General features: G+C 37.5%; 1 protein-coding gene across 2 annotated transcripts in view; it reads right to left on the bottom strand.

The window, feature by feature from the left end:
* ankrd55 (ankyrin repeat domain 55) overlaps window positions 1–15660 on the bottom strand; it is an 85259-nt gene that overhangs the window by 6624 nt on the left and 62975 nt on the right. For both annotated transcript variants that reach the window (XM_039758755.1, XM_039758756.1), the window contains 2 exons: window positions 12175–12830; window positions 581–682 (listed from right to left, as the gene is read on the bottom strand). In XM_039758755.1, the coding sequence (XP_039614689.1) occupies window positions 581–682; window positions 12175–12830 (758 nt within the window). The remainder of the gene's footprint in view (window positions 1–580; window positions 683–12174; window positions 12831–15660) is intronic.

Raw genomic sequence — 15660 nt, 5'->3', positions numbered from 1 at the left:
TGAAAAACTCAGATAACAAATAGTCAGGTGTTAAAAGAATGCCATGTCTGTCCTTTGGTGTCTGTCATGGAGAGTGCATAAAGTACTGTGAATGCTTGGAATTTTAGAGTAAACTGGATCACCCAAAGAAAATGCACATGAACAAAATTCAGAAATGGTCAGAGGATAGTAACTGAGTGCAAAACTCGGCCCTCTGATAAACTGGCTTCTTATTTATAGTTGGTGTTCTGATTTGCACCCTATACTACTCTTTAATGACCTCTTAGGCATAGCCATCAGAGTGAGAAAACTGTCGGTTTTTTTTACAAACATGAACAAAATAGAGTACTATTGCTTATGAGTTATTTATATGATACAAAAATATTTATTTTCACATGAAAAACAGATATTTTTTAAAGACAGGCAATTGTCTGCTCAAATGATTCCCAGAATAATTTAAACATCAGCACAAGCATAATAGCTTACAGATGACTGGAGCACAGCCAGGTTAAGTGACTTGCTCAGGGTCACGATGAGTTTTGTTAGTGGGACTTGTGTATGTGAGTAATTCACGCCCAACAGTCTGCATTATCATACTTACATCTGTGTGTGAAGTGATCAGGTAGGGGCGCTAAGAAGCTTCGGGTAAGTGCCACCTCTTTCACTTTTAGCTTGTCTGTGGACAAATGATGTGAATTCTGTCCTAAAATAACAGATAAAAGACAAAATAGATTTGATGGCCGGACTTACTTTTTTAATATAAAGCACAACAGAAACTTCTGCTACAAAAGGCATTCTGTTTTTTGGGGTTTTACTTAAAATACACCTTTATTAAATTCTTAACATAATAATTTCTTTCTCAGGTGCATTTGTATTTGCATCAACCTTGGTAATGTGTATTTACAAAGTTTAAAAAAAAAAAAACACCAGTATTTTCTTATAATGTTGAAAAATGAAACAACCTTCATAAAAACAGTACTGTATATAGTAATATTTTTAAAGTAATGTGATTGTAATTAAAATACAGTATGTGATAAACAAGAACAAATAAGACATCCAGTAACATAAACAAATTAAATCTTTTTTGTGATTCCAGAAAAAAAACATAAAGATTGTAACAAAATAGTAATCATTAATTAGGATTGCCGTCTCACAAATTAAGCATGTCTTGCTGCTGAAATAATTGTGTGGGGTTTCCATATTCTCCATGTTTTCATTGTATCTTCTCCCACATCTCCAAATACATGCTTGTGTTAGGGAAAATGGCGAATCTAAACTAGAGTGGACCTCTGCTGGACTAGTGCTCAACCAACTTATTCTGCCATGGTAAACTTTTAAAGCCAAACAAAAAGTCAAATACTTTATATGTATAGTGCAATGAGAGAGCACCTCTGTTAGATTTACTGCAATTCTGTATAGATTTCACAGCAAATTTGATAAGATCTTTTTTGTAGCTGGAAGTGACAAGTAGAGAAGAGTCAGAAAGAGAAAAGTCACTCACAGTAAGAGGTTACAGAGCTCATTTAGAATTGAAAAGAAAAAGAAACACTTCAGTAGAGCAGCCTGTTCCCTGAATTCATATCAGACACTCTTCAGTTTAACAACTGATTAGTTTTGGGAACCCCCTTGTCAAAACTCTAAATGTCTCAAGAGTATATGTTTAAACATAGTGTACTATTGCTGCAATTTATTTGTATTTACTTTTTCATTTGCATTTCATTTATAGCTACCTTTTTTGAATATACATTGATTTACTCATTTCTGTTTCAACAATGAAAATTAGCTCTGTCTCAATATATTGATATAATGATCTGCTATGTTTTCTTTTCTTTGACTAGAATGTAGGCACTCTGAGGCTTTGCTAAACTTGGTAGTTAAGCAGTGTACTGTAATAATAAAAATATATTATGTTAAGACAGAGCAGCTTATGACAGGAAGCGTATTCTGTCAATCAACAAAAAATTATAATATCTTCATTGTTTTCTTTAAATTTGACAGCTGCATCAAATGTCAAAGTGCTAAAAAAGTAACCTGCTTCACATAGTGAAACCAACCTGGCTACACTACTTTAGAATGATAAATGCATTTAAGTTAAAAAAAAACAAAAAAAAAACACCTACGCACACCACAGTGTTACCAGTATATTTTGCAACTGTCACTTTACAGTTGGATTTGGAGGTTGTAAGGGGTGACATTGAAGTGCAGCAGGCAGTATTGCAGCCACTATGTGCCTCGATCATTTATTGTAAATGTAAAATAGTTAATTGTATAAAGATGAAGAAGAAATGCAGCACATGCACTTATTTATGCACTCTGCAATGTTACAGGGGTTGCACAAAAAGTGATGAACATACATGACTTACCAATAAAATGTGCTCGGAAAATCTGATAAGATTGATTTCTTAACAGTTCTATCAGTTGTCTTGTACTGGAATGAAAACTTACACACAGCTAGTTTAATGAGTGTAATGATATACCCCAGTTATAACATGTCCTATCTTTATTTTGCTGCCTTTCTGTTGTTTCTGCAGAATTCGCTTCCACTCTTCTTACTATTTAAATAATAGTTAAGTATGTTGATTTTGTTTTACGTCTTTTTCCAGGACATTGGCATCATTAGACTCTGTTGCCTGGATGCAACAATGAGTTGCTAAGGAGCTTATCCTGGAAGTCGTGCATTATGATATCTTTAGCTTGAAGCTTTAAATACTGGCACAGCAGCTCCATACCTATCTCAATTTGTGTATAAATCATAACAAATCTCTTAGTTACTATGCATTTTTTTGTTTAGGATTCTCTAGTTAAATTTCGGGCGGCACAGTGGCAAAGTGGTAGTGCTGCTGCCTTGCAGTTAGGCAACCTGGGTTCGTTTCCCAGGTCCTCCCTGCGTGGAGTTTGCATGTTCTCCCCGTGTCTGTGTGGGTTTGTGTGGCAATCCTAAATTGTCCCTTGTGGGCTGGCGCCCTGCCTCGGGTTTTGTTTCCTGCCTTGCGCCCTGTGTTGGCTGGGATTGGCTCCAGCAGACCCCCGTGACCCTGCAGTTAGGATAATGGATGGATGGATAGTTAAAGTTCTTTTCTGCATATTTTACAATTGATTTTTGGTTTCTCTTGTTTGAATTCATATGAAAGATAGGATGGGTTTCCAGGTTTTGGAAATTGACATTGGCCTCAACTTACGTTTCTTCTCCTGGTTGCTGTATTAATACTAGTCTGTCATATATGGCAGCACAACAATGAGAAAGTGGCTGTCAAGGCCATGTAGTTTAGTCCACATGCTCTGACTAAATCTCTGCAGCTAACATTCATGCGTGAGTTCAATATTTATATAGACTTTCACTTGCAATGGGTAAAGCACCTTAAAGATGGGAACACACGCTTTGCCAATTGGCTACAGAGAGCGTGAAATGAAAAAATAACAGTGAACTGACGAATGACAACCAGAGAAAAAGCATTGGAGACTGGAATAGTTCAATTGATAGAAGATCTTGAAACTGCTAGAAGGGTAGCATTACAAAAGAACATAATTAACGTTTTGACTCAACATCCTATTCAGGCTAACCTCAACTTTCAGCCCCAGTTTGCCTAACTCTTTTCAAAACCCTTCTAGACTGCTATTTACTGCATTTCTTGGTAACTTTCTCTGTTAATATCTGGTTCTCTGCATGAAGAAATTCTTTAACCACCATCCATCTGTCCACCTGTATCCCCATATTTTTGTTGAAGTACTTGATTTAAATAACAGCTGACATCTACCAGAATAATTTATTTTGTTGATTGTGGTGAGGGATTTATGCGGTAGTAAACAAATGTACCTTGATATGACTGCTACAAAACTTTGTATACCTTTATTCAATAATTAAATAATTATGCTCACTCTTTGAAGCAAAAATGAAATGCTGAAATATAAAAGAATGTGGAATTATGCTCTAAAAGGAAGTGGGGACAGAGAGCTTTTTAAAAACTGTAGATTTGATTCCAACCATACATTTTATAAACCAGCATTATCCATTCTTGGACTATGGGTGACCAAATTTTATTCCAGCAGCATTGCATGTAAGGTAGGAAACAATCCTATATTGAATGTCAGTCAGTTAGGTTAGGTGAATTAGATTTTATTATCCCAGAGAGAAATTTGTTTGCAGCAGGAAAGTACAAAAACATAAGGCATTATACTGCACAGATCCAATAAAATAAACAAAGCTACAATGACTGACAATCAGCAGGTTAACGTGCCATGTCACATAGGTCAAATGGAGCTGTGTGGCTGCAGGACTAAATACTCAGCTACCAAGCCATTCTGGAAATGTTATTGTAAAAGTAAATATTGTAAATACCTGTTAATGAATACTATTTTGGCACTCTATCCAGAGTCATCTGACAAGTGCACATGGAACTGACACTGACATCCTGTGACCTTGCTTTGAAATAAGTGAGCTCAGTAAATTAATTCATTGTACAAAGTTAAATATGGCACAAGATAAAGCAACTTAATCCTATTCTAAGTGAAGCTTGTAGGAGCTCATATGTTGCAAAAACTAACACAAAAAAAATTCTAATATCTGACTAATGTAATTATTACTCAAATAAATCTTCAGAAGAGCAGCATGGTGGCACAGTGGCAGCATTGCTGCCTTGCAGGAAGGAGACCTGGGTTCACTTCCCGGGTCCTTCCTGCGTGGAGTTTGCATATTCTACCCGTGTCTGTGTGGGTTTCCTCCAGGTGCTCTGGTTTCCTCCCACAGTCAAAAGACATGCAGGTTAGGTGCATTGGCGATCCTAAATTGTCCCTAGTGTGTGCTTGGTGTTTGTATGTGTGCCCTGCAGTGGGCTGGCACCCTGCCCGGGGTTTGTTTCCTGCCTTACGTCCTGTGTTGGCTGGGATTGGCTCCAGCAGACCCCTGTGACGCTGTAGTTAGGATATAGCGGGTTGGATGATGGATGGATAAATCTTTAGATCTTCATTGAATGGTCTTTGACCATTTTCAGATACTGCAAATTAGAAACTTCACAGTTTAATGAATCATTACCCTTAAAGCACTGCGATGGACTGGCACCCTCTCCACCGTTTGTTCCTGCCTTGCACCCTATCATGGGCTGCAACAGGAGAGGGCAGGAGGAGTAGTATAGGAACCTAATCAAGGACTTTGTTAAATGGTGCGACTCAAACCACTTACACCTGAACACCAGCAAAACCAAGGAACTGGTGGTGGATTTTAGGCGGCCCAGGCTCCTCCTGGACCCCGTGATCATCAGAGGAGACTGTGTGCAGAGGGTACAGACTTAAAAATACCTGGGAGTGCAGGTGAATGATAAATTGGACTGGACTGCCAATAGTGATGCTCTGTGCAAGAGAGGACAGAGCTGACTATACTTTCTTAGAAGACTAGCGTCCTTCAACATCTGCAATAAGATGCTGCAGATGTTCTATCAGATGGTTGTGGCGAGTGCCCTCTTCAACGCGGTGGTGTGCTGGGGAGGCAGCATAAAGAAGAAGGACACATCACGCCTGGACAAGCTGGTGAGGAAGGCAGGCGCTATTGTAGGCACGGAGCTGGACAGTTTGACATCCGTGGCAGAGTGACGGGCACTGAGCAGACTCCTGTCAATCATGGAGAATCCACTGCATCCACTGAACAGGATCATCACCAGACAGAGGAGCAGCTTCAGAGACAGACTGTTGTCACTGTCCTGCTCCACTGACAGACTGAGGAGATCGTTCCTCCCCACACTATGCGACTCTGTAATTCCACCTGGGGGGTAAACGTTAACATTATACAAAGGTATTGTCTGTTTTTACCTGCATTTTTATTACTCTTTAATTTAATATTGTTTTTGTATCAGTATGGTGCTACTAGAGTATATGAATTTCCCCTTGGGATTAATAAAGTATCTATCTATCTATCTATCTATCTATCTATCTATCTATCTATCTATGCTAGACAGGATAGGCTCTAGCCTCCCCCATGACCCTGTTCGGGACAAAGTGCTTTAGAAAATGACTGACTAACTACCCTTAAAGCACATCTTCAATAATTGTTCTGTCAACGTTAAGGAATTGAATGGATGGCTATCTTTACTGTTTTTTTGCAATTCTTTAAACTTCCTAAATCTCATATTTAAATTCATGTATACACTCTATCAATCACAAATTAACAGCATTTAACATGATCAGTCTTTGAGAAAAAAATCCTTCCACAACATTATTATAAGAATTTGACATTTTCCAAAATTGCCAGTTTCACTGGTTTCCCCTGTCCTAATTTGACTTTGAAAAATAAGATTGTTATGCCAATATGTAGCACATTCAGAAAGTACGCAGACCCCTTCACTTTTTACACATTTCGCTATGTTGCAGCCTTATGCTAAAATTGTTTAAATTTATTTTTTTCCTTCATCAAGCAACACTCAGTTTCCCAAAGTGTCAAAGCAACAACAGGATTTTGTAAATTTTAAATATGTTTTATATATATTAAAAATATAAAAAGCAAAATATCACTTGACACAAGTATTCAGATGCATTGCTTTGACACTAAAATTTAGCCCAGTTGCGTCCCATTCTATGATCATTATAGAGATGTTTCTAAACCTAATTTGGAGTCTACCTGTGGTCAACTCGATTTATTAGACATGAGTAGGAAAATCACACATCCAAGGCCTGATGAAGACTCCCACAGGTCCCTGGATGAATTAATGAATAGAGCTTCTTAGCAGAGAGTTTATCACACTTTCAACAATGCAGCATGTGGACACCCAGCCTGTGTATATCCAAGTGGTGAAGAAGGGCAGCGGTGGAGTTCTCCCATGATGATTTCAGCACATGGACACCCGATTGTTTCATTGACACAGAGGATGTGGTCCATGCTGGTGATTTCACTGTACAGTGGAAGATTGTGAGTGGTGAAAAGGCCCCTTCCATCATGGTATCATGGGCGTGCACCCAGAATGGCTGATGGTAGATCCACCCAAGCATAGACTTGTCTGTACGAGGCCCCACGTTAGAAGATGTGTATCAGAGCAAAAACCCAAGCCACGAGGTCAAAGGAATTGTCTGCAGTGCTTTGAGACAGGTTTGTGTTAAGGCACAGATCTGTGAAAGGCTACAAAAAATTCTGCAACAATAAACTTTCCCAAAAGCACAGTGTCCTCCATTGTTCATAAATTTGTTCTTACGTTTAGAACATCCATGACTCTTTCTAGAGCTTTTTACTTAGCCAAACTGAGCAATTAGGGGAGAAATCCTTGGTAAGAGAGGTGGCAATAACCTGACAGCCACTCTGGCTGAGCTTCAGTTAAACTGTGTGCAGATGGGTGAAACTTACAAAAGAACAACCATCACTGCAACACTCCACCGATCTAGGCTTTATGACAGACTGGGCAGATGGAAACTTCTCCTTAGTAAAAAAACATAGGAAAGCCCATTTGGAATTTGCAAAAAAGATTGAGAAAAACAGCATTATCTGGTCTGATGACACCAAGTTGCTTGATGTCAGTTCTAAGTGTGATGGTTTTCTGTTCAGTGGCAGAAACTGGAAATGTAGTCAGGGTTGAAGGAAAGCCAATAGGAGCAAAGTACAAAGATAAACTTAATGGAAACCTGCTCCAGAGTATTTTGGATCTCAGATATGGCTGAAGATTTGTCTTCCAACAGTATAGTGACCATAATCACAAAGCAAAGGCAACACAGAAATGGCTAATGGAAAACTCAGTGACTGTCCTTGAGTGGTCCAGCCAAAGCCTAAACTCAAACCAAATTGAACAACTCTTGAGAGACCTAAAAATAACTGTCCACCAATGGTCTCCACCTAACCTGACATATCTTTAGAGGATCTGCAGAGAAGAATGGCAGAGAATCCTCAAATCTAAGTGTATGAAACTTGTCACCTTAAACTCAAGAAGACTCCAGGCTGGAACTGCTGCCAAAGGTGCTTCAACTAAGTAACGAGTAACGAGTACTTGTATCAGTGTGATATTTCAGTTTTTTATATTTAATACATCCCTTGTTTTGCTTTGTCATTCTGGAGTATGAAGTGTTGCTTGATAAGGCATAAAATAAGTTTAAATTATATTAACATTAGACTGCAATATAAAAAAAAAGTGAAGGGGCCTAAATACATTTTGAAGGCACTGTAGAGTTAATGTATTGCTTTAAATATTGCATAGTTGTCTGAAATTAGAAATTCCAGACTGTGAAAGGCATTTAAGAAATCATACATTAAAGGCACATTGCTACCTCACAGTTCCAGGAGACTTTATTTTTATCCTGTCTCAGTTACTGTTTGAATGAAGTTTGTGTGTTCATCCAGTGTCTACATTGTTTTTTTTATATGATTTGCTCCCACATCCCAAAGATATACACATTATATTGACTAATGACCGTAACTTGGCCTTTTATCAATAAATGAGTGTTGACATGTGCAGAGGAGTTCTTTTCCATTGCACTTCAGGACAACAAGATGGAAAACTCTGAATTGGGACCAGGACAAGTAGTATATGCTTCAGAAAGAGTATTAGGTTAATAGTGAACACTCCTGCATCTGCAACAAAGGAAGAAGAACATTTTTAATTTAGCTTGATTTCTTCCCTGGATCTATGTGTTGATACTGATAAGTCACTTGTAATTAAACTTGCCATGGTGGCACCTATAGGTATCAATCAGCCTTCCTGAACAAATGTAATCAGACTATAAAATTTAGGAAGATACTTTTAAGTCAACACTGCATTCAAATCCCTGGTCAAAAAGCACACTTAAGCACCTGTGCAAACATTAATTCCATCTCCCACTCCTTATTTCAAAATAATGTTAAAGTTGTAGTTCTTTAGTACATACAATGGAGGAACATATTATGGACTGGTGTCTAAAGAGCCGGACATTAAGCAGAAGGGTTGCTGGATCAATCAGTATCTCTGTCTAACTCATCTTGTGACACTGAGCAGGTCACTTAACCTTCCCCACCTCCAGTTATTGCATATATATAATCAAATATGCTATTACTCTACAACTTTTTAAGTATCTTAGTAAGACACTATATAAAGTTTAAAAGGATTTATTAGATGTTTGTTATTCTCCTCCTAGAGGATCACCACTCAGGACCCAATATCAATGAAATACACTTTTCTGTGACCTAAGAGCTAACACAACAGTCGCTACACTTCAATACATCTGTTATCTCTGACCCAGATTCTAAACATTTCCTTAGTCTAAAACAAATCCCTTACTCTTTTGGCAAGAATATCACCTGCTGAGTGCTCATACTGCCATCTAGGTGGACAACTATATGAAAGAAAGACATATACACAAACATTTTCTTTAGAATTGAATAGGAGCAGATGCAAGTGTCCAGTTCATTTACATCTTTATTATTAGGCTGGCTAAAGAAGCTTATTATTCTTGTAACCCTTTCATGTTTTTATATTGTGTTTTTTTCATTATTTCCTCCCACCTGAGAGACTGCTTCATAAAATGCAGAAATTCTTTGAATTAACAATTTAATGTGAAATAAATGGTCATTTAAGTCACTTGTATCTAGTTTGGAAGTCAAAGGCGTACTTAGCAAATTGCTTTGCATAGCCCGGTAAGCTATATGCTCGCTTTTACTTTTTTGGCAGAACCCCCATACTGTGGCATAATGTCTGAAATGTTGTAATTACTGTAAATGCATGCATTTAGTGTATGTATTACATTCTTAATCAAAGATCATCAGATTGTTATCAGATTTAAACATGACTTAGTCTTTTATATCACAATAAGGCACACAGATATGTTTATAGAATTTGGATAATTCATAGCAGTAATTTTTCTGATATTCTAGTTTAGGCTTTATTTGCTTTGGTGTACAGTGTGTCATGTTTTTTCTGTTTGTTGCAGTATGTAAGTAGATAAATAGTACCATTAGATAAAAGTAAAATTGTTACACCAAAGGATTGTTGTGAAAAAGCATTTCTAGCTCGATAATGTGGTAATCAGCCTCACAACAAAATCATACATATGTTTGATTGGCAACATGGTGGTAAGGTGTTGTATTATATTATATTATATTATATTATATTATATTATATTATATTATATTATATAGTGTTCATCCATTTTCTGAAAGTGCTTTTCCATTACAACATAACCTTGAGACAAAACCTAGCAGTATAAGTTAAAAGGGAGCATGGTCCAGTCCATCACAGGGCATGATCATGATTCACCAATTTAGAGTTACCCAGAAAATTAACATTCTAAATTTTGAATTGTGGGGGAAATTAGAGAACTCAGATTAAACAAACATGAACATTAAAAGAAAGTACAATCATTAAACAAACATGAATAAATGAAAATACAAACTCCACCCTGTGTTGACTTGAGCCCAGTTCTCTGGTTCACTATGCCATCATGAAACCACTATTAGATGAGAACATAACTGAACATGTTATTTTGTAATGGTGGGCATCCATCAACTTAGGAAAATGGGAAAATATACCATAAATGAATTAAAATAAATAAAAATGAAATATTTCCTGGCTATACTAATTGAGCCATTCTTGACAGCAGTCCACCTATCTTGTGGTGGTGGCCCACATGATTAGGTTCTCTTTCTTACCTTTATTCATTAATTTTTGAAGATGCCTTAATCTTTAGCAATAAACATTTGTCCTATGCTTGTTGCCAGTTTTTGCTCTTTGTGGCCAAAAACTATAGGCAGTAATTAAGAACATGAATGAATGTAAAAGTAACTGTCACATTATTCATACATCTATTATCAAATTCATCTACCCCAATTCAAGATTGAAGGGCCAAGAATCAGTTCAGGAAGAATATGGCATATGGGAAGGACAAGCCTGGACAAAGGACCACTCACAGAAACAGACCCATAGTCATTTACACTGGGCCAATGTAGAGTTGCCAATTCACTTAACATGTAAGGCTTTGGTATATCAGAGGAAAACAGGAGTAACTGGAAGAAAACCTCATGAAGACCCAGAAAGAACATACAAAACGAGGCAAAGGTTCAAACTCAGAACTCTGGAGCAATGAGGCAGACATGCTAATCAGTTTAGCAATCAATTTATCTATTAACTGTTTTACCTGCTAGGATGGTTCCTTAATCTAAAATTCCATTCAACAATTGAAAAGCTCCAGATAGTGGAATTGAAATCTCAAAGCTGACAGCTTATGATGCATAAGTCCAAGATGCAGAATTATGAGCTGGTTTAAGCAGCTTGAGATAGATAGATAGATAGATAGATAGATAGATAGATAGATAGATAGATAGATAGATAGATAGATAGATAGATAGATAGATAGATAGATAGATAGATAGATACTTTATTAATCCCAAGGGGAAATTCACATACTCCAGTAGCACCGTACTGATACAAAAACAATATTAAATTAAAGAGTAATAAAAATGCAGGTAAAAACAGACAATAACTTTGTATAATGTTAACGTTTACCCCCCAGGTGGCATTGAAGAGTTGCATAGTGTGTGGGAGGAACAATCTCCTCAGTCTGTCAGTGGAGCAGGACAGTGACAGCAGTATGTCGCTGAAGCTGCTCCTCTGTCTGGAGATGATCCTGTTCAGTGGATGCAGTGGATTCTTCAAGATTGACAGAAGCCTGCTCAGTGCCCGTCGCTCTGCCACAGATGTCAAACTGTCCAGCTCCGTGCCTACAACAGAGCCTGCCTTCCTCACCAGTTTGTCCAGGTGTAAGGCGTCCTTCTTCTTTATGCTGCCTCCCCAGCACACCAGGAGGGCTGGTGAGTACAAAGCTGCATGTTCAGCTCCAGGAGGAGATGACTATGGGAACACAGCACATAAAATAGGTGCACCAATTTGTACTTCATGACCATGAGGCCATGATCAGCCTTTTCGTATGTCATATCTGTCAATTTCGATAGCAAGACAAGCTTACCTGGCCTACTGCTGAAACCCACTACAAACTTGCATTATATTTAGAGAAATAAATCTCAGTAGATGTTAAAAGTTAATTCATAAAGAGAAAGTTTAAAATCATGCTAGTCCGCCCACCTTTTTAGAGCAAACCATAACAGGCAATGCTTTAAGAGAGTGTGTTGGCATTATTTTATGTTTCATCGACTTCCATAATAAACAAGCAGCTGGATCTAGCTTGTTTATATTTTTAGCAAGTACCCTTTACCTTGCTTTAGTTAATAATTTCATAACTCACTCAGACCTTTAGGAAACTTACCCTGCCCATTCTTCTGCAAATGTGGAAGATGTGGAGGATATAACAGCTCCAGATGATTGGATCGGTCTTGAAGAAATCCATCCAGGAGCTTCATAGATGGTGAAGCAGTCCAGACTTTATGCTCTGGTTTCCAAGTACTGTCCAGTGTTGCCTGACCATTGATTCTGTTATCATATAAATCATGTTCACTCCTGCTTTTCTGAGATCTGTGTGCAAAATGATAGGGGATCTGGCTACATGAGGAGAAGGAAACAGTGCTTTGGGTATTGACCTGTGAGGAACTGCAAAGTGTAATTGGTGGCAGGCTTTGAGTTCGGATAGGAGGAAGTCCTTTGAATTCTTTGGGTGGCTTTTTTTCTGGGAGCAGACACTTTTGGCCTTCAGTGCTACTCTTTCTGGAGTCACTGCTGTTTAATGTCTCTTCAAAAGATTTCTTGTCTGATGTATCCATAATACAATCAAAGGTTGTAATTATATCATCCACTTCTGAGGTTTCTTCCTGTAAATGCTTGTCTCTAGTCTTGTCCTTATGAACAGTCTTTTGGTCAGCCTTTTTCTTCTTACATGAAAATATTTGATTTAGAACGCTAAATCTACCTTCCTTTTTTTGTGACTGGCTGTAGTTCTTAGATGCAACCTGCTTTGTAGTTTCAGTCCTGAAAAATTAAAACAAAAAAAAAGAAAGAAAGAAAGAAAAGAATTCAAGAACTAAGCACAATCTTTTTAGAAGATAATTGTCAAGCACAAAAAAGGCTGTGTGGACTGAGTGTTAACTATTCAGTGTAGAGGTGAGCCATGACATGTCACACTGCAATGACACCCCATCCCATCCAAATCCAGAATGTGGTCCCAAACACTACCAAGAAGTGATATTAAACACCTGCCTGGGTGTATATGTAATAGGCTGGTAACGTAACAGGACAGGGTTCCATAATAAAGGAAAGCTGGAAGACTTGGAGAAAGCAGATCCGAGTCCTCCAGATGAGCAGCTAGTAGCAGATTTCAACATCCACAAGTATGCCTGGGATTTGCAGTTTCGACAGGCAACTCTGGTAGAAGTGAAAACAGGAGACTCTTGAAGGGGACTGACTTGTGGCCTCAGCTTTTTATGAACTTCCCAGCAATGCAAATATTACACTGGATGTATTACTTACTATTAAAGTTTTTAAAAGTGTGTCCAAAGCCTTTTGCAGATGAGCCTAGAGTTGGGAGATGAATTGTGACATCTTGCAGGGTGAAGAAGGAGGAAGAAGAAGGTCAGAGGTGAGAAAGGATTGTGTGGCGCTTTGAAGTTAGATTGGGCCACCTTATTCTCTATAGTGAGGCCTAATGGTAGACATCATTTCTTTTGTAATACTCCATGCTGCATTTTCTTTCGATATCCTCCTTATCTTTTATTTTGGTTGGAAGAAAACTCTCATGTTTGGAAAATGCTCGCTTCTAGTGTACAGTCTGTATAAAGAGGCTTCTCATGAGCACCCCACCTTATCACGCTATATAAACCTCAAAGACATGTGCATTAGGCTAACTGAAAAGTCTAAACTGGTCCCATAAGAGTTAATCACATTAGATTGGATAATCTGCCATGAGGTGAACTGGTATCCTGTCTAGGGTTGGTTCTGGAATGGACTTCTGTCCCCCACAACCCTGAACTATATTAATGTTTGATTCTTTCTAATTATCACATTCAGCCCCCATCAGTACAATGTGACTTGCTTCCCTGTAGATCTAATTTTTACATATCATTCATCAGCTCAAAATTAACAATATATTTAAGACGAACCTTCACCTACTGATTCAATTCCTGAATTCACTTATTCCCATTCTAGCCAGTAACATGAACAGGAGGGTCAGTCCTTCATAGGGCCGACTCATACACACAGTCACATTTCATATATTTATATTTCTCAAATATTTGCATTCTGTGTGACATGATGGCATGATGCACAACAAGGTGCATGTCCACAATTGATATTTTACCCATTACTAAAGATGCTAATGTATAGATATCTTCTTAATCTGCTCTTCTGCTCCTTGTTTTTGATTACTTTTTTCATTCATGTCATTAGTATTTTTTTCTCTTTTTGCTTCTTTTTATTCAAAAGTGGACCTTTTCTTTTTTAGAGAAATTATTTTTTTGATATTGAGTAAATACAAAAATGTCCCTTTCTAAAAAAATCTAAAGTTGCTTAACTTTTTGCTTTAAGTTTATATGCACCATAGAGTCTGCTGGTTCTAAGGGTTTTCATGTGTTTTATATTTTGCCAAATGCTTCAACATGAAATTGAGCACTGATGGCCCAGCATGAGAATTTGTTTTAAGTTAGGTTAAAGGTTGTATTAGCTAACAGAGAAGAAAAAAATGTTAAGTGTTCTGCCAGGTGGAAATGGCAGCCCAAAGAATGGCAGCAAGGTGCGGAACCAGAAAAAGAAAAAGTGATCAAAAACTAGTAATCAGTGTAGCAATAAACACATAACAAAAGGTAAACAATTATCAAAAAACACTATGGTTTAACTAAATAAATTAAGGTCAAACACTTGTGAAAAAAATCTAGCTAAATCTATTAGCAATAACTAACACATTTAGTTTTTTTTTATTTTAAAGAACAATCTAGAATCTTGGACACTGACAATAGTATGCCACCATCTTAAATAGTGGAGACTTAATGATGTCATACAATGTAACTCTTAGGTAGCAACAGGTTGCTGTCATTAATAACAAGACAGCTGCGGCTGTCCAAAAGCACACAAAATGACATTAACCTACACATCCTTGCCAACATCAATAACCAAATTTCCAAATAAATTTATAAAATACATTTAAAACAACTAACTTCTGACAGAACTGCTGTAGAACATAAAAACAAAATTTAAAAAATATACGTATATGTTTTATATTCAAAACACAATAAAAACAACGTACTACATAAACACTACAGTAATCCTCCAATCTCCTCCGAAAGGACATTCCCATCCCCGTGACAGACATATCGAGCATATAAATTATACTACATCCCTAAAAGCCAGAGTAAAAATTGGAATTTTCTGTGTCAGTAAGGTGGAAATGGTCCTGACATCTAGAGGTGGTACTGTACATCCCAAAGTTTTGGGGCAGTCACTGAAAATGCTTGATTTCCACTCCATATGTGGCAAGAGTGTGGTGCACACAAAAGAGATTAAAAAGACGATAATAGCTTCTTGGAGGTGGAATACTGAAAAGAAGGATCTTAAATATAGGAGCCAACACAAACACAAGCATCTTAAACTCAATCCTATACCTAACCAAAGTCAACAAAGAAAGGCCAAAGGACTGTTAACCTTTTCTCTGCATTTTGAACCAGATACAGATAAGCTAAAGGGGACTGACTGACACCAAAGTACAATGAGTTGCAATAGTCCAGTCGATTAAAAATAAAAGTGTGGATAACCAGCTCTAGATTTTTAGCTGAAAGAAAATGTTTAATTTTAGCTATATTTCTAGGATGTA

Source organism: Polypterus senegalus, chromosome 7, assembly GCF_016835505.1.
Source record: "Polypterus senegalus isolate Bchr_013 chromosome 7, ASM1683550v1, whole genome shotgun sequence".
Taxonomy (NCBI): Eukaryota; Metazoa; Chordata; class Cladistia; order Polypteriformes; family Polypteridae; genus Polypterus; species Polypterus senegalus.
This window is presented reverse-complemented; position numbering and strand designations above follow the sequence as displayed.